This window comes from Staurois parvus, unplaced genomic scaffold (genome assembly GCF_062004578.1).
Source record: "Staurois parvus isolate SC_StPar_1 unplaced genomic scaffold, SC_StPar_1.0 ptg000115l, whole genome shotgun sequence".
In the NCBI taxonomy this organism is placed as follows: Eukaryota; Metazoa; Chordata; class Amphibia; order Anura; family Ranidae; genus Staurois; species Staurois parvus.
This window is the reverse complement of record NW_028317911.1, coordinates 1,782,403-1,802,039: the sequence shown is the minus strand read 5'-3', so window position 1 is coordinate 1,802,039 and position 19,637 is coordinate 1,782,403. Positions and strand designations below refer to the sequence as shown.

The following is a 19,637-nucleotide window of genomic DNA, read 5'->3' as shown; positions in this document are numbered from 1 at the left end:
GCAGAAATCCTGTTTTACTGATAGGGAAGGGCCAGCGCAGTGCACATATAAACTTGTATATTGGGGAAATTGCTAATCTATAAATATCCTGACTGAGCAAGTTTCCAATTGTGTAACGTAATGTTTTTCATCCATGTTATCTTTTCATTAGTTTTCAGTTTTATATTTCCTTATAGTAAGCATGGATTATAGCAAGAATACAGCTTCATTACATAGCATAGAGAGACTTCTGTTACACAGTTAATGTTACAGTTGTCCTCCTTTTAATCTCTAAGATCTCTGGCTATCTTTAGGCAAAGTATTCATTTTTGATTCGTAGTAATATTACCCCAACCGATACACCAACTAATCGTTTTATGTTTTTTCTTTTCCATTTTTTATTGTTGCTCTGTTGATTCAGGTTAAGCGTGCTCTTGTTTTACCCACTGAGAGAAAAGTGTGTGGGTCAGAGGTAAAGCTCATGCCTATATCATGCTCTGGCCAGCTACGTATACAACATTGCATTGTGCTATCCATCCCTGGCTTTTTATTTCTTATAGCCCTTGCAAAATGTTGTCAAAAATTATGATGGCTGTGTTAATGCTTTTTGGCCTGCAAGCTATCATTACACATAGTTGAATCCTTGAATGAAGTTGCTAATGCAAGGAATGACTGGCTTATTTGGGCTTCAAGATTGGTTTAGTTACTTCTTTATTTGGACAAAAAACCGTGCATGTTCCATTTAATACTTGCAAAATGCTGGAGAGGCCTAAAATGCATGTTCGAAAAAAATATATACATTGTGAATTGGAGTCGCCTTGACTACTGTTTTCGAAGGAATCTGCTAGAATGTTCTGCTAATGGATTCATGAACATTTTAGAATATAAAATCTTATAGCTGGGGCACAACCCTAGCATAAATAACTCTGTTTCAGGCTACTATAAATCACTGTTTCCCTTAAGTTCAGCATTTTGGACATAATGTCTGGCTCTTGGTTGATGAGCACTTTGACAAAGGCTTTATAAAACAGAATTATTAAAGGTCATTCCCACCCAATCCTGTTTATCAGTTGGTGCATTGGAAAAGTTGAAAGGCATTCTTGTTGGCAGTTCTGATTCTGCTGCAGTCATGTCAGTTAGACGAACATTTGACTGACGCCCTGTGGACTCATTAGTACGCACCTGAAAATGTTTGAATTTTAACTCTTTTGTTTCAGAGGTTAGATGAAAGCATGTTGAAGCATGTGTAGCAAAAAAATCTTTTTTTAAGGACCTGTAAAATTCATAAGAAAATTACTGTTAGGGAAATTTCCTTTCATTTTCTGTGCTAGAGACACAACAGACAGTTTGAGCAAATCTCCGAAGGGAGGGAAGTTCCCTTCTCAGAGGCTTGCCACTTTAAAAAGGTGCCCCCAAGATAAAGGGCTCGTTTACACCTGTGTGACAAGATGAATTTGTTTTTTTATTTGGAATACTGTTCTAGTGCAGGAGGAGCCTTGGGAGGCTTGTAAAAACATGACTCAACCTTTTATTTTTATCCCCATCCAACTGCAAGTAAAAACGAAGGCTGGCCATACATGGGTCAGTTTTTTTGTTCAACCAGCGGGTTGAATGAAATAAAATTACTCAATTCCCCCATCCACACTTTTCCACCTCACACTGCGTTTTTGTATTCTGACAGTGGGGAGACTCCCCCACTGTCAGCATACACAGATCAGTGCTGCAGCCTATTGCCTATGGCACTGATCAAGTGGCTTTTATCCAAATGGCAGATCGACTTCTGTTCAGCCGCAGTGGCCACAAATGGATCAGAATTTGGTCAGTCGCTGCTGAACTGGACAAATTTCGACCCATGTATGGGGACTTTAAAGTGTTACTAAACCCAGGTCCTGCATTCAGCTAAATACCTTTTCTCAGCAGTTAGAACAGCCTTGTGACTTCCATCATTGTCCAGCAGAGCACTGGTCAATCTTGTAGAAGGAGTTTTCATTCTTTTCTGACTGTCCTATGAGGCTGCATAACCCCTGACCAGGCCTGCACTGGGACAAAAAATAGGCCCGGGCATTTTAGACTGAGCAGCCCCAAGCCCAGGGCCCCTTTCCTCAGAGCCTGGTGGTGGAACGCCAGGGCCCAGCCATAAGAGCGACCATTGCGACCCTGGTAGTTCCGCCACTAGTGTCAGTAGGTTTTTATTTTATTTTTTATTATTTTTTACATTTGGGGGGTGTTGGGGGGGCTTTGGTGAGAGGGAAAGACAGGAAGGAAGGGGAGACAGGGAGAAAGAAAGAAGGAAGGAAAGAGAAGGAAGGGGAGACAGAAGGAAAGAGAGACAGAGAGAAAGAATTGAAAAAGAGAGGAAGGCGCCTCTAAGTGCAGTATTGACAATTTATGGAGAGCAATAGATAAATTGCACTTATAAGATAAATAGTTAAAAAGACTCATCGTGTGGTGTAATAAGATCTAGGTGAGACATCCAGCCATCCAGCAGCAAACTCTGTCTATAGGATTAGGAAGTAAAACCCAGGATGTGCCTGTGCATCAAAATGAGGCTTGGAGAGCAGAGTCGGATGTAGGAGGTGAAGGGGACGGTAACGTGTTTTGGAGCGTGCTCAGTAGGCTGCTTCAGACCTCATCTGGCACCTTTATCCTACAGGTACAGAGGTTGGGCTCTGACAAGGGCACCCTATATAATATGCAGAGATAAAGAATTGGAGGAGGAAGGAAAGATGGAAAGAGAGAAAAAAAGAGAGAGAAAGGTAAGGAAGGAAGGGGAGACAGAGGGAGGGAAGGGAAGACAGAAATAAAGAAGTGAAAGAGAGAGGGAAGGAAGGGAAGACAGAGATAAAGGAGGGAAAGAAAAGGAAGGAAGGGGAGACAGAAAGTAAGGAAGGAAGGAAAGAGAAGATAGAGAGAGAAAGAAAGAAAATGAGAGAAAATGCCCTCTGACTGTCCTATGAGGCTGCACAACCCCTGACCTGACCAGGCCTGGACTGTGACAAAAAATAGGCCTGGGCATTTTAGACTGAGCAGCTCCAAACCCAGGGACCCTTTCCTTGGAGCCTGGTGGTGGAACACCAGGGCCCGGTTGCAAGAGCGACCCCTCTGACCCTTGTGGTACCGCCACCAGTGTCCAAAGGAAGAAACGAAAGACAGAGAGGAAGAGAAGGAAAGAAAGAGACAAAAGAAGGAAGGAAGGAACGAGAGACAGAAAGAGAGAAAGAAGGAAAGAGAGAAAAAAGAGAGAACCAAAGAGAAGACAGAGCGAGAGAAAGAAGGAGAAAAAGAACGATGGAAAGAGAGAAAAAGAGAAAGAAAGGAAGGGGAGACCGAGAGAGAAAGAAGGAAAGAAAGAAGACAAAGAGAAAGAATTCGAGAAAGGAGAAAGAAGGAAGCACAGAGAGAGAGAAAAAAAAGAGCGGAAGAAAGGAAGAGGAGAAAGAGAAGACAGAGAGAAAAAAGGAGAAAGCGAGAAGGAAGGAAAGAGAGAGAAAGGAGGGAGAGAGAGAGAAAGAAGGAAAGGAAGAAAAGAAAGAGAAGACATAGTGAGAGAGAAATAGAGAAAGGAGAGAGTGAGAAATAAGGAAAGAAAGGGACGGAAAGAAAAGGAAAACGAGAGAACGAAGAGAGAGAGAAAGAATTAGAGAAGGAAGGAAAGAAAGAGAGAAGACACAAGACTGCCGGGGAGTGTGGTTGGGGCAGACACAGCAGGAGAGGGTGGGAGAAAGAGGGGTAGAACCAGCTTTCTCTCTTTTATTTCTCTTGCTCTGTGCTGACAGCACTAGGGACAGGCTATCCTGACAGATCCTCCGCAGCAGCTGCAGGGAAGGGGGAGCCAGCCATGGGGGGAGCATACAGGAGCCAATGACATCAGGAGATGAGGGGGGTGGGCCATGGGGGAAGCATACAGGAGCCCACGGCAGCAGGGGATGATAGGAGGGGCAGCAAATAGAGGAACAAGACCATGCATTTGTCTCCTGCTGCCAGCAGCTGAGAAGCAGACATTCAGTGACAGAAGGAGAGAAATGCTTGGTCCTGTTCCTTTATGTGACGCCCCCCCACATCCAGGCTGCCCTGGCCCACCGGGTTGCATGTGGCCAGTCTAGGCCTGCCCCTGACCCTGTCTGGACGGTGCTGATTGGCCTTGTGCTGGTCACATGCACTCTACCAAGAAAGAAAACTCTCTAGCAATACACAACAAATTGAGCATGTGCAGCTTGCCCCCAAGGCTCTGTTCTATCAGGAGATGGATTGGGGACAGTAGAAGAAGGGGAGGATCAGAGAAGACAGGATCAAACGGCCATTTTACACAATGTGGAGGATTAACCCCTTCGGTTCCACAGGGAGTATAACAAGCATGTTTTACTGCATATACAGACTGATTTTACTCTTGTGGGTTTAGTACCACTTTAAGACTTACTGTTGTTTGGCAATGAATCTAACAGTGTTTTACACTGCTATGGATATAGTGTGGCATCTGGAAAGAAGCTGCCTTAAAATGAGACTACTTCAATATTAGAGTTTTTAAACCAGACATTCTTCTATCTAAATATACTTTTTTTCTGATACATAGACATTGTTTTGTCTTGTGCGTTACTTAATGTTTATATTGCAGCTATTGTGCTCTTTATCACAAACATTGTTCATTTTTCCAGCTAGGTGAGCAACAGATGCTACATTTTTTTTTTTTAAGGACTGTAACCATGGACAGTCATTTTACAGGCCACCATATTTAGAAACTTACCAATTTGTTTTCTGTGAGATGCATTAAACTGAATACATGTGATTATTTAAAAAAAGACTAAAGTAATCGTGTTAGATAGTGAACAGCATAAGGCTGGCCATACACTATACAATTTTATGTTCAATTTCTGCCCAATTTCCATTAGATTTACCTTCAACTATGTAGTGCAAGGGCCTGCCTAATTGGATACAATTGAACGTGTTGATTACTTTTGATCTCTTATGTTATGGTTTTTGGTAAATCTAAGGCAAAATTCTCAAGAAGATTGTATAATGTATGGCCAACCTAAGCCATCAGCACATCATTTTTTCTAGTGTACTACCACAGCCCTCCCAGACCAGCATAGACTTACTATAATCATAGACATATCCCTGTCCTTTCATGTGACAGTCCTCAGGCCTGCAGGTGGGGTCAATCAAGTGATGGACATTGTATTGTGAACAGAGGCAGCAGCGAGTGTACCTGTAGAGAAACTTTAGGGTAGCCTGGAGGAATATAGCCTAATAATGTGTGGACAGTTTAAAGGTATAAAGTTTTTTGTAATACTGCTACTTTGCTTGTTTTAACTACTCGCATATTTGCTTCATACAGTTCCCAAATGTTGGTTCATGCTGATGCATAGTTTGTGTAGGTTATGGTCACTGAGTTTTAACAGTAACCTATTATTTACATACAATAATGCAGATTTGTGGGTTCTGATGTATTAAAGGCCCAGGGCTACAGAACAAAAAGTAAAGCTGAACCTTAAGAATCAATAAACCATTAAATCATTGTACAAGTGTTTTTGGCTTCTACAGCATTTAAGCTTTCTACATATCTTGCCTCGGATTGAAATATCTGCCGCATTATCCCTACCATGTTAAGATTTGCAGGCGGTGGATTATCATCCAGTCCAGTATTTCAAATCCTTTGGTGGTACACCATCTTCTGCAGCTCTTCAGGGATCTCCTATGTCCTCACAGCTTGCAATGCTGAGTTTAACTATACCCTGTTCTCTTTTCTTTTTCTTTCTTTTTCTTTACCCTGTTCTCTTGCCATCTTTGTTTTCTTAAACATTCACCTTTTCTTTTTGCTTTTGTTTTTTTTTATCCTTTTCACTATTTATTCATGCTTATCAGCCATCTGGCCGTGATATCACAGAGAATTGTTGTTCAGGGATGTGCAAAGATCCAGCCCAAAGTCCCAAAACAGATCAACGAAGAACAGTCCCTTTGCAGGAACTAAGAGCTCAGTTTTTCCTTTCATAAGAAGGGTAGCAGGGTTAATTAGTAAAGTTACTCTGCAGACTACACATTGTTTTTTTGTTTAAATGGATTCACCACCACCACTTAAACTTTAGTGTTAAAGAGCTACAGTGCCTTGAAGAAGTATTCATACCCCTTGAAATTTTCCACATTTTGTCATGTTACAACCAAAAAGATAAATCTATTTTATTGGGATTTTATGTGATAGACCAGCACAAAGTGGCATATAATTGTGAAGTGGAAGGAAAATGATATATGGTTTTCAAATTTTTTTACAAATATCTGGAAAGTGTGCATTTGTATTGGCCCCCCTGAGTCAATACTTTGTAGAACCAACTTTTGCTGCAATTACAGCTGCAAGTCTTTTTGGGGATGTCTCTACCAGCTTTGCACATCTAGAGAGTGAAATGTTTGCCCATTCTAATTTGCAAAATAGCTCAAGCTCTGTCAGATTGGATGGAGAGCATCTGTGAACATCGGTTTTCACATCTTGCCACAGATTGTCAGTTGGATTTAGGTCTGCACTTTGACTGGGCCATTCCAGCACATGAATATGCTTTGATCTAAACCATTCCATTGTAGCTCAGGCTGTATGTTTAAGGTCCTTGTCCTGCTGGAAGGTGAACGTCCACCCCAGTCTCAAGTCTTTTGCAGACTGAAACAGGTTTTCTTCTAAGATTGCCTTGTATTTGGCTCCATCCTTCTTCCCATCAACTCTGACCAGTTTCCCTGTCCCTGCTGAAAAAAAGCATCCCCACAATATGATGCTGCCACCACCATGTTTCACGGCGGGGATGGTGTGTTCAGGGTGATATGCAGTGTTAGTTTTCCTTTTTTTTTTTTTTTTTTTTTTTTTTAGGTCAAAAAGTTACATTTTGGTCTCATCTGACCAGAGCACCTTCTTCCACATGTTTGCTGTTTCCCCCACATGGCTTCCCACAAACTGCAAATGGGACTTCTTATGACTTTCTTTCAACAATGGCTTTCTTCTTGCCACTCTTCCATAAAGGCCAGATTTATGGAGTTCACAACTGATAGTTGGCCTGTGGACAGATTCTCCCACCTGAGCTGAGGATCTCTGCAGTTCCTACAAAGTTACCATGGGCCTCTTGGCTGCTTCTCTGATTAATGCTCTGCTTTCCCAGCCTGTCAGTTTAGTTGGATGGTCATGTCTTGGTAGTTTTGCAGTTGTGCCATACTCTGTGTTCCTTGGCCTTCATGATGCTGTTTGTTCCCTAATGTTCTCTAATTAACCTCTGAGGGCTTCACAGAACAGCTGTGTTTTATTCTGAGATTAAATTACACACAGGTGAACTCTATTTTCTAATGAAGTGACTTCTAAAGGCAATTGGTTCCTCTAGATTTTAGTTAGGTGTATCAGAGTAAAGAGGGCTGAATACAAATCTATGCCACAGTTTTCAGATATTTATTTGTAAAAAATATTGAAAACCGTTTATCATTTTCCTTCCACTTCACAATTATGTGCTACTTTGTGTTGGTCTATCACATAAAATCCACAAAAAAAATTTACATTTTTGGTTGTAATATGACAAAATGTGGAAATGTCAAGGGGTATGAATACTTTTTCAAGGCACTGCAAGTACAGAAATACTCTGCCTATGATAATGTTCATCTCAGTTCACTGCATTGTAAACAATGCTCAACAACTCATTGGTTTCTTGGTAACTTATAGATTGATTTCCTGCAGTATAGGTGAACATCACAAAGGATCCCAAATGTTAGTTACTAGCTAGGACATCTTCTATTGCCTTCACTTTATTGTATTTATTTAACAGGGTTTAGCAAACATCATGTGCAAAGTTAGAAGAGCATTGCTTAATATGCTGCTAAACCCTCATGCAATGAAGGTGAAACTAGAACTATATAGGCAAGTCCCATCTGTAGGCTTTTTATCCCATGTGTCTTTAACTTGAATGATCACGGTAATGCTTCAAGCTGCCATCAGTAAATACTGTATCCACAAGCCACATTCACTGCCATTACTTGTAGGCCCATTTACTTTTAGGCCCATAAGGGACATATCACTTGAATTCGATACTGCCATTAATGCACCAAGTGAAAACTAGCCCCTTAAATATATCACTGCCTTTGAACTAGTCAGTTGTCATGACACATCCTTTAGAATATGGACAATAGAGCCTAACACTTTCATTGACAAATATTTTACCTTCTGAGAAACACTTTGCACATACCTAAGAAATAAATTTCATATTCCATTTGCCATCAGTTTGTTTTTTTTTTTCGGTTTCACTTGTCTCTTTCTCTTCTGCCGCCCCTCTGCGGACAGACTCAGGGTGAGGCTCCAGGTCAGGGTGAAGACCTTGTAAAACCTTCTGGGAAGGACCATCGGGTAATCCTCCCGAAAGTCTCCATCCCAATGCCGGAGGAGAAGTCTATGGAAAAGTGCCGCCTGCACCTACTTCTACTTCCAAATCCCCGTCTTCCATTTCTGATGTCATTTTTAATCTTTTTAGCAGTGACACTTTGGTGGCTTCTGTTCTTATGAATGATCATTCTTTACGAATACAGCCAGGTTCAGCTTCTGCTTGGCTGTTCAGTGCTTCTCTCTGTGAACTGTACTTTTTAAAGCTGTATAAACATACCTTTACGTATGATGAAGTATCTTCTATGTGGCTTGTTCTCCAGGGTATCAGCCTTTCAACTTTTAGTGTTGTGGTTCTGCTATGAATACACTGCATGCCTCAGAAATTTGTATTTGTTTGTCTGGTTCTTGCTGAAAGACCAAAAACCTAGGACACATGTTGGCTATACCAAGCAGCTGTGAGTAACATTTATAAAATATTAATATATCCACAGTATATCAGAATTTAAATTGTCTGTGATCATAATACTATTCTGGAAAATCGTGAACTGCATACAGCATATTTATTGAGATATCCAGTCTAAGAACGATGTAGTCAGCCCCTCCTCAGCCTGTCATGGCTAATTTAAAGCAATAGTGAATTCTCACAGAAAATCTTTATAGTGTGAAATACCTCAGGTTCTGCTAGGAAGGAAGTTGTGCAAGAATTTTAAATACTGATTGTGATTGTTTAATATATTTTCTTTATCGTCTATTGAAGGAAATGGGAATTGTAGAAATTTTCAAACGATATGGTTATATTGCTGCCTTCAGGAGTGTAGGAACACTGGCAAACAAAAATGTTAAGCCATTAAGCTTCAGTCCTTTGCTAGTGTCCTAGGTGATTGGATGCCTTTTGCATGCGTCCTGCTGAGAAAAATTCTAACAATTTGTTAGCCTTTTTACTAATTTTTTTTCTGTTTGTCTTCAATGAAGATGCTCAGTACACTGTAGATATTTTTTTTCCATGACTTCAATAAGGAATTTAATAATGTTCCTTGAGGTTGTACCTACACAGTAGCTATCCAGATGAGTGTGTACTTAGCAACAGCGAAGTTGTGGCTCTTTCCAGACCTTTGTGCATTGTTAATTAAGTGCAGGGCGTTCTCCAAGTCCAGAGCCGTGGCACCATCTCTAGTGTGGCCTAGTGTCTGAGGACTCAGAGAGCTCCTTGCAGTTGGTATCATTGGACGACATTTTCAGCCACCACCATTTTAACACCGTAACAGTTGAGGCTAAAGAAACTCAGCGTTGATGCCATCCGTTTGGAGTGTTGTTTTAAAAAAAACACACAGAAGACTCCTGCAATGGGTGACCTCTGTCCATATTGATGCCTATAACCTTTATCCTGGAACCTCTGTTACTATTGCTGCACCATATGAAATGAAGATCTCTCTCTGTGCCCGCAAGACCCTTTATGTGCACCTTGGATTTTTTAACATTTAATGGTGCAGTCTGTGTGCAGAGTCTATAAGCATTTTCCAGTGCCATCCGTAGAGTCTAATTGTGATCCTACTGGGCCTCCATCTCTAAGTGTACCTGAATCCACTATTACCATCTCAGATTGAGTCTATATAGTCTACTCCTGTAGAGCCATTATTTCGGCAAATTCCATATGATCTACAAGGAGTTATTTCTAACCTGATTGATCCAGTGTGTTCTACCATGCATTTGGGGGATTATCATGCTGTCCCAGGCATAGTGTCTTTTAGCACTCCTACGGCTGTAAGGACCTTCCCAATTTATAACATACCTCTAAAAAGGCTGAAAACCCTCTTTGGAGTCATGGGTCCGTGCTGATAGTGTGAAGGAACATTTTTTTTTTTTTTAGAAGCATCTGAACTTCTGTCTCTCATGAGGGGGATGTCCATTCATAAGCACAGACCACTTTGGTTGCTGGTGTCTGGAATACTGAGAATGCACCTAAAGAACATTTCATTCACACGCCCTTGCCAATGTAATTCCTGATACTACTGGTGATTGCACTGTACACCTGCTTCAATGCAGAAGATCTGTAGATAATGCAGAAGAAACCCCACTTCTGTAATAACTTTTAGACAATACATTTTTACTGGGGGCTTGCCCATTCACCATATTGAGTCCCTTGGTAAATTGTCTACTAGCATCTTGGAATGCTATTCACCAGACTCTGACCATGGGAACACTGGTCTCTTCCATCCTTCCTGGGAGGACTCCCCTGATTGATAGTATCCTCTTGCCTACTGTTTCATTCTTGTTTTCTGGAACAATTGCTGAGTTGTCAGGGGATCCTTTGTTGGTTGGTTTTTTTATTTCTTTTCACTACATACGAGGTGACCTACTCCTACAATGAACAGTGCTCAGTGAGTCAATCTTGACTACACTGTCTTTCCTGGAATCTACCGTATTTGCCGGCGTATAAGACGACCCCCCTACTTTTCCTGCTAAAATTTAGTGTTTGAGCTATACTCGCCGTATAAGACTACCCCTCTTCCAATGCACACCAGTGGCAGGAATAGTGCCCCATCATTGGTATCAGTGGCAGGAATAGTGCCCCATCATTGGTATCAGTGGCAGGAATAGTGCCCCATCATTGGTATCAGTGGGAGGAATCGTGCCCCATCATTGGTATCAGTGGCAGGAATAGTGCCCCATCATTGGTATCAGTGGCAGGAATAGTGCCCCATCATTGGCATTAGTGGCAGGAATAGTGCCCCATCATTAGTATCAGTGGGGGGAATAGTGCCCCATCATTGGTATCAGTGGGGGGAATAGTGCCCCATCATTGGTGTCAGTGGGAGGAATGGTGTCCCAACATTGGTGTCAGTGGGAGGAATGGTGTCCTATCATTGGTGTCAGTGGGGGGTGGAATAGTGCCCCATCATTGGTGTCAGTGGGGGGGGGGGAATAGTGCCCCATCGTTGATGTCAGTGGGGGGGAGGAATAGTGCCCCATCGTTGGTGTCAGTGGGGGGGGGGGGGAATAGTGCCCCATCGTTGGTGTCAGTGGGGGGGAGGAATAGTGCCCCATCGTTGGTGTCAGTGGGAGGAATAGTGCCCCATCATTGGTATCAGTGGGAGGAATAGTGCTCCATCATTGGTATCAGTGACACCAATGATGGGGCACTATTCCTCCCACTGACACTTGCTGACCCTGTTCTCGTATGGTGCTGCTGCAGCCAGCATATGTGGTTGCAGCAGCACCTCTACACTGACCACTTACCTGCTGGTCCTGCACTCGATTTTCGCGGGGCCACTCGGCTCCACCCCCTCGCCGGTGATTGGCCGCCTGTGTGCCTTTCCTGAGCTACAGTTCTGGCGGCCAATCACTGGTGAGGAGGCGGAGCCGAGCAGCCGCACAAACATCCAGTGGCCGAACTGAAGGCGCAGCCGCGCTTCCTGAACCGGATCGTCGTGGGACCGGGACCAGGTAAGAAACAGCCGCTGCCCACCCCTGTACTTAGTGTCCCTTCCATTGGGGGAAGGGGGGGCGGCGGCGGCAACGCGCCGCCCCCCTAAAAAATGTCAGTATGCCGTATACCGGCGTATAAGACGACTCCCAACTTTTGAGAAGATTTTCAAGGGGTAAAAAGTCGTCTTGTACGCCGGCAAATACGGTATTTTATTTTTCCAATCTCCTCTTTGGTCATTTTGAACAGTGTGAGTTCTACATAGGTGTATTGCTCAGTGGAATGTCCTGAACAATCTTGGGGGGTCAGCAGGCTAGACATACAATTACTGTATTACAGATCTTTCCTAAAAGGTCCTGAGGTTTTCAAGGGACCTCATCATTAGTAGATGCATCCTTTTCTGGGACTGAGCTACAATTTTCTGAGGAATCCTTCCTATTTTCTTTCAGGTAAATATTCCTAGTGCTAATACTAGAATTATTACCCCTGGCTCCGTGGTACAGGATCTTGTTCTTACAAGGGTAGGTACATTTTCTTATAATCATATATTTTATGCGTGGTTAGGCAGGCATACAGTGTAGTTACTTCTAAAATACCCAAGGGTTTTGGTTGGAAGGAGTTCTCACTGTTTCAATACTGACATTTTTGTATGCCAGTTTGCATTACGATACACTTTCATCCCTGCCTACTTTTTTATACAGGTTTTGTTGATCACGACAATTGCTCCTGAAGATTTATTCAGGGTTAGCACCCTTCAATTTCTGTCAGCTAAGGGTTCTTTTCATTTACATGTTATGTTGTGTGGGCTCTCACATTCATGGATATCTCCTTTAGAGATTAGTTGTCTGTGAGGTAGCACCCTAGATCTCTGTCTACCTGAAGGCAAAGGTCTGGAGTATTCAACCTAAACTATGACTGTTGACAGATTGGTCTTTTCGACAGATTGTTTTTTTTTCCCTGGACATGTTCTCATTGTCCGAGCTTTCTTTCCCTGAAGTCAAGGGTTAATTGTAGCTATGATGGGGTTTATTCCTTCCTGCAGTTGTTGAAATGTTTTTTTCTACTATTGGACATTTTGAAGTATTTTTATTTTTACTCTGGGTCCTGGTCCTGTAAACCTTATGATTTCTTGAGAATTTTAGTTACTGGTTTAGTTTTCTTTCTCTTTTGAGACTGATTGAGACCCATGGCGCTCTTTGGTAGTACTTACTTCCCTTTAGTGGTGTTTATCTGCCCTGGTCTTTAGCACCAGGTTGATTCTTGTTGCCTTTCCCTTGGCCAAGGCAGTTTCAGAAGTGGTTAGCCCTTTTTTTCGTGTATCCTGCTTTCATTCCTTCAGCTACTCTATAGTATGATTTCCACATTTCCATGATTTGTTCCGTCAGCGGCTTTTACCGACCTCTCAGTTTAACTGCTTTTGGACATCCTGACTGTTTAAGAATTTCGACAATTGGATAGATGATAAAGAAAATAAGATTTATGTATTTATAAAAGCTTATATTTGGATTAAACAACTTGTGTTTTAGGTTCTTGGGCCTTTAAATTTGATTTTACATTTTATGTGTGTTTGTATAAACACAGCTAACTGCACTACACTTCTGCATTGCACTGCCTCTAATGTCTCATGCCTTTCCAAAAGCCAAGGAACTCATAAGGACCACTGGAATCTGAGTATTTAGACTTTTCAGCTTCTCTTTTCTTCCTTTTAGTCGTCATCATTCTTGTTTGTATGTTTGCTGCTTCTGGTCAACCATGTAGTGGCCTTTACCCTTATCCTATTGTAAGCTACAGGTGTAATGGAAACATGAACTCATCAATGATGGACTGTTGACGTGTCCTCAAAAGTCAGCAATTTTAGAATTAATGCTTTATGTGATGTTTACTGAAATAGAAAAACTGTATCTTAAAAATATTCCTAGATTATAGCAGACCTAATATTTCCAGTACCACTTTGCTATTATGATGCTTTTAGAAATAGTTTCTCATAATCAATTCCTTGGTTCACTATGGTATTGCCATGCATTCTTGTTTCTTCTGATGGTATACAAATGCATTTTAAGATTCACTTTAAACATGCATACAAAGTATGAAATCACAAATCCGAAGAGTTATGTGAGCTTCTGCTTGTATATTTTTATGAAATCTACAATTTAACGTGCGTGTTTTGGTGCTTTATCCTTTGGAAAGCATTGTTATGGAGCAAATGGGAATTTCTTTAATAAAATAACTAGTGTTTTAAAACCTGTTTGACATATGACGTTCACAGACACTTTGTAGGATATGCTTGTCTGATTTTCAGTGGAAGAACACCTTGTATGAAAGATTTCTTTCTGATGTTAATTTTACTGTATGATAGAATTTGAAAGGAATGAAAATAAGGGAATTCTTGAAAACTTGATCTCCTTGTCTTTTTACACTAATATCTACTGTCCTGCCCCCAGAAAATATGCCTTGCTTCCCAAGAGGCACTTTAGTGGCTTAAATAAATTTGGTCATGTAGTACAGTGTTTGTTACTCTGTTAGCATAAAGAAATGTTTATTATGTTTCCCCTGGTGTGGTTTACTACACCTATATTACTCTTTGACATGTAGACATTTTTACTTTGTTCCCCTTGTTTATATATGTTTTCAAACAATCCTTGCAATTTAAAAATAAATAAAACACTGTCTCAAGACCTTTATATGATGAATTTACTTTAAGGAGATGCTACGAAGTATGTCCCCATGAACTTGAAGTGTTACCCAAGCTGCAGATTTAGTGTTCCATCTAATGCATATCTGTTGTCCTGAGCCCTTAGCCTTCACAGTACTTGTATATAGCCTTATTAGGGCCTTGACATTAGGATGTTATATAAAATTACAGACCGTGTATTTTACTTTTTTTTTTTCTCATTTGACAAATGCAAATGATTTATCCTCAAGTGAACCCTACTGGCTAAGCTATAAAGCTGAGTGCTGCAAGCTGTTTATTAATACAGTCTGGTAAAAGTTCTAACAATGTGTTGTAATTTGAAGGAAACTATATAGATGTATTCACCCATTCTCTTAGTGTTACTACAGTATGTATGCTGATTTATTATAGCTGTTCTGTGAACAAATAATATTTCTATTTATAATATAGTTTTTTTTCAACTGTTAAGCTTGAGTTTTATTTGTCTTTTATATAAAATTTGTACTTTCATATCCTTGCTCTAGTATATTACAGATGTGTACTTTTGTGTTTTAAAATACTGTCTTTTTCCTTTTCCTTCTGTCCTTTGTATTACTTATAGGTTGTGATTCTGCTCACTATTTCATCACTTATTCTGATTATTTTGTTTATTCTATTACCAGTGTTCACAAGTGAATACTACTCCATAGAGCACGTCACTTTCACTGTCTCTATGTGAATGAAATAAACAAATTGCTGTTTACTATTTTAGATTTTATTTTTTCCTATTAGACATCATTATATGTGGAATAGCAAGCTAACATGTCATTTTAGTGGTAGGACACATTCAGAGAAAATTCTGAATGTCAGCAATTTAAGAAAAAGTCCTCAGTTGAGTTTAGGATTTAACAGCTTAATTTGTAAAGTTGGGATTCTTTGTGGACTTGGCTGGTACTGAAACATAAACCTTCTTACAGGTGAGTTGAGTTAAGAGAATATGTGACATATTTACCTGAAATGAAAATGCAAAATAGTGTACTGAAATGTCTTTGTAAAATCTCAGAATTCTCTTGACAGCAGATAGCAGACAATGTGAGAGGGTATCCTCTGTGCTTTAGTCATTCTACAATGCTATTAGTCTTGCATGTTTTTAGGCAGTCATCTGGTGGGGGAGGCATATAGGTATTTTGCATGAAGTTTATAGAACAGTGAGGATGTGTCATGTTGTTTGGTCTTAACCATTGAGTAGGCAGGTGACACAAGAGGCTACAGTAGAGATATCATCCTTTAGGCTATGCGGGGGTATGTAAATCACACAGAACACAATTGCAGATATATTAGGAAATTTACAAATAAACATTTAAAATGCGTACTTAAAAGAGAAGCATGGAAAAAGCATTTTTTGACCATACTTCTCATGTGGGTCCCAGGAGTGCACCTATTCCTACACGTCTATGACCCAGATTCAGCCGACAGTTGGCTAACATCACAGAGCCGATCCAAGCTCTGCAGGGATCCCAAAAATAATTTTGGGATTTGCCAACATGCCTGACCAGTAGCTGGCTCAGCCCTTCAGCATGCCAATGAGAGCCCGAGCCCAGTTGCTCCTTCCCCCTTCACAGCCTGTTGCTCCAGTGAGTGCTGGAGGGGCAGGGCAGAGAGCTGGTGACTGACAGTTGCCGTTCTCTGCTCAGTGAATACAGAGAACTGAGCCATCAGCTGTCATGCGATCACTCACTTCTCGATCTTAGAGCCGGTGGGGAGAAGCTTCAGCATCATAATGAAGCTGCAGCAATATAGGTGAGTTTTGTATGTTTATATTTTTATGTCCCGCACTTCTCCTTTAAAGGCTAAGTTCACCTTTAAAAAAAAAATAAATGCACTTGCTTTTGCAGGCAAAAAAAAAAAATGTGCATTTAGTTATTTTAGTTTTCTGTTACAAAGCTAGAGGAAGTATGAATGAACTATGATCTGGTCAGCGAACTCGCAGCTCAATGAAACTACTAAGTCCATCTGCTGTTATTTCATTCACAGATCTCTGTGAATGAATGATGCAGCTGGGTAGGCAGAGCCCGGCATAGCCGCACTGTTTTTAAAATGTGACAGCAGGCATGGGAAGAGGATTCCCCACCTGCTGTCACAGTGGAAGGGGGGTGTGAGGGGGCCTGCTGGATATGATGCACCCTAAATACAGGTGTAACATGTTCAAAAGTTGAACCTATCCTTCAACCCATTGGCCTAAGTTCTACCTTAACCGCTTCCCGACCGATACTGCTACAGGGCAGCACAGGTGCGCAAAATCACATATATATGTGACTTTGCATTTCCGCCGCCATTCGCAGATGTAGCTGTCAATCACCGGGGCCCGGCCGGTGATTGCTCGCCGGCGCCCGGTGATTGTCAAGCATCTCCAACGGGGAGGAGAACTGTTTGTAAACAAAACAGTTCTCCCTGTCAGCTCGTGCACACTGCTTTGGATGGCTGTGCGCAGCGTGCTTACACTGAAGCACACGGATACAGACACAAGTAAAACAGCACACAGTTAACCCTCCTCATGTTAACCCCATCCTGCCCAGTGCCATTAGTAGTGTCAGTGCTTTTTTTCAGCACTGATCACTGTATTGGTGCCAATGGGGATGTCAGTGACACCAAGTCAGTTCCCCCCAGTGTCAGAATTCCCGCCGCAGTCCTGCTATAAGTCGCTGATTGCCGCCATTACTAGTAAAAATGAAGAAAAAAATTCCAGTATATATACCGCCATTTGTAAACGCTATAACTTTCACATAAACCAATTAATTTACATGTTTTGGGATTTTTTTTTTTTTTTTTTAGCAAAGACATGTAGCAGAATACATTTTGGCCTAAATTTATGATGAAATTTGATTTTTTATTTTATTGGAAATGTTTAATAGCAAAAAGTCAAAAATATAGTTATTTTTTTTCTCAAAATTGTCATTTGTTTTTTTTTATAGCACAAAAAATACAAAAACGCACAGGTGATCAAATACCACAGAAAGAGAGCTTAATTTGTGGGAAAAAAAGGACATAAATTTAATTTGGGTGCAGCATTGCATGACCATGAAATTGTCAGCTAAAGTAACGCAGCGCCGTAACGCAAAGCATGGCCTGGTCAGGAAGGGCAGGAAATCCTCAGGAGGGCAAGTGGTTAAAGAATTGTTAGTGTTGTTGATAGTCACATCATAAATTTACCATGAATGCTAGAATGGGCAGCTTTTTAGGGTTCATGTGCAAAGGCTTTTACTTATGTCTGAGACACTTGTATGAGTTACTTGTCCCCCCCATTTGAGTCAATAAAAAAGCACATACATACTATATTATACAGATATATTTATGTTACATGTGGAGATTATTTAATAAGGCAGAAAGTTATGTATATATTGGGGAAGATCAGAACTCCTGTCAGGTTTTTACTGCTGAGTTTCTGTTAAAGAGATTTCCCCTTTCTTGTGCTGCTGACAATGGTTTCAGTAGCTGGAATTTTTAGCCTTCCCCATCTCTATTAAAGATATACATTTTTGTATTTAAGTCTGTGTTGCCGGTGGAGTTTCCCTTACTTTTTCTGTGTTTAGAAGTCACTGGAAGTGAAAGTAAATCCTCTAACAGAGTCCTGGAAAGCAGTGAAAACAAGACAGGGGTACCAGCTTTTCCTCACTCTATCTAAAACTAAAGAAGTTTTGACTGGGCATACGCTTTCACAACTTGAAGTCCACTGCACTTTTTTCATACATTAAACGCTGTATTTTTGCTACGGTATATTTACTGAAAGCAGAGGTCCTGTAGAAAGTTATTGGCAGTTGCAATTTCTTTGTTTTGCAGTGTATGTACAACGGTTTCTCAAATGTATAGGAAAAAATACACTAAAATGGTTATTGCACAGAAACACAAATATAATACCCAATTTTATAGTAAAATGTAAGATGTGGTTGTGTCAAGTAGGATGCCAACAATATCAAGCCTTAAAATTTGCTTGCACCAGTGAAATAGTGAAAAACTACAGTACCCAAATTTGTCAGTAGGTGGGACATTTACAGTTTATCAATTTTATAATTATCCAGAAGTGGCGCATCTGTTGGGTACATGCATGTGCACACGGTTTGTGTTTGTTCATGGGATAATGTTTTCTTTTTTTTTCTTTTTTTTCTTTTTACAAACTGGTGAACAGAAATGTGGGACAACCATGTGTACCAGATATGGACGTCAAATAGTTAAAGAAGTACAGCCAAAGTTCATTTGGCTGTAATTCTCCCATGGATCACGGGAGTGCAGTTAATTCGGCAGTTCTGGAACCTGTTTTCAGCCGACAGCGGGCTAAAACCCATGGTCAGCTGACGTTACAGAGCCGGTTCAGGCTGGGGGAACATTGAGACCATATAGTCAGGATCCACCAAGGAGCCTGAGCCTGAACCTGCACCTGGCTCAGCCTCTCAGCAAGCCATTGAGAGCCTGAACCAGCTGCTGCTGCTGCCACTTCACAGCCCAGCGCTCCACAATACTCTTTTAAAGTGGAATTCCAGTTAAAATGAAAAATTACCCTTTATATGAGGAGTATAGTAAACATTTATATTAGGTACTATTTGGATTGCCAAATGTCTGATTAGAAAAAAATGTCTAATCTAGACATTCAGCAACCCTCTGGGCTTTTACCGACAATGGTGTTCCTGTGCAGCCGAAAGTAGCTGCACACAAGCACTTTTTGATACCACTGTCAGTCTGTGTTCAAGCAGCCATGTCCAAGCCCCGCTCCACCCTGTCCATCCATCACAGGTTCTCATGAATGACCTTGAGAAAAAAACAAGCTACTGGTGCTATAAGAAATATTTAAAAAAATGAATCCACTACACAGAAAGGCTGGCAGAATGTCCTGTCCATACATGCAGCTGTGCACAGACTATGATTCAGGAAATGGAAGGAGAATGCAGGGACAACTGTTAGTGTAGCTGGAACCGTTCCTGTGTCAGCACAAATCACAGTCCACAATGACTACTGTGCCATATGATCAAGGGATGCTGTCCAGGTTTACCAAATACCTAGCTGACTTGAGTGCTGTGAAAGCTGTCCCAAGCAGATTGGAGGCACTGGGGGAGGCTGGAGTGCACCCTCCCCACTTCCAGCACTTCAGCCCTTCTTTGACAGCTCTCTCTGCATCCAGTCTCCTGGGCACAGCAAGCAAGGACTCACTGACTTCTCGTCATCCAACTCCTAGACCGGACCTTTGAGTCCCTGTACATTCA

The 19,637-nt window shown here is 41.2% G+C and overlaps 1 protein-coding gene across 19 annotated transcripts in view; it reads left to right on the top strand.

Annotated features, from left to right (window-relative positions):
• EPB41 (erythrocyte membrane protein band 4.1) overlaps positions 1–19,637 on the top strand; it is a 290,966-nt gene that overhangs the window by 259,022 nt on the left and 12,307 nt on the right. For 12 of the 19 annotated variants that reach the window (XM_089671906.1, XM_089671904.1, XM_089671912.1 and 9 more), the window contains one exon: positions 401–451. The exons of 5 other annotated variants lie outside the window; for them this stretch is intronic. In XM_089671906.1, coding sequence (XP_089528032.1) covers positions 401–451 — 51 coding nt within the window. Of the gene's footprint in view, positions 1–400; positions 452–5,838; positions 6,031–8,272; positions 11,211–19,637 lie in introns of those variants that run through there. 2 more of the 19 variants (XM_089671917.1, XM_089671919.1) reach the window with 2 other exon arrangements.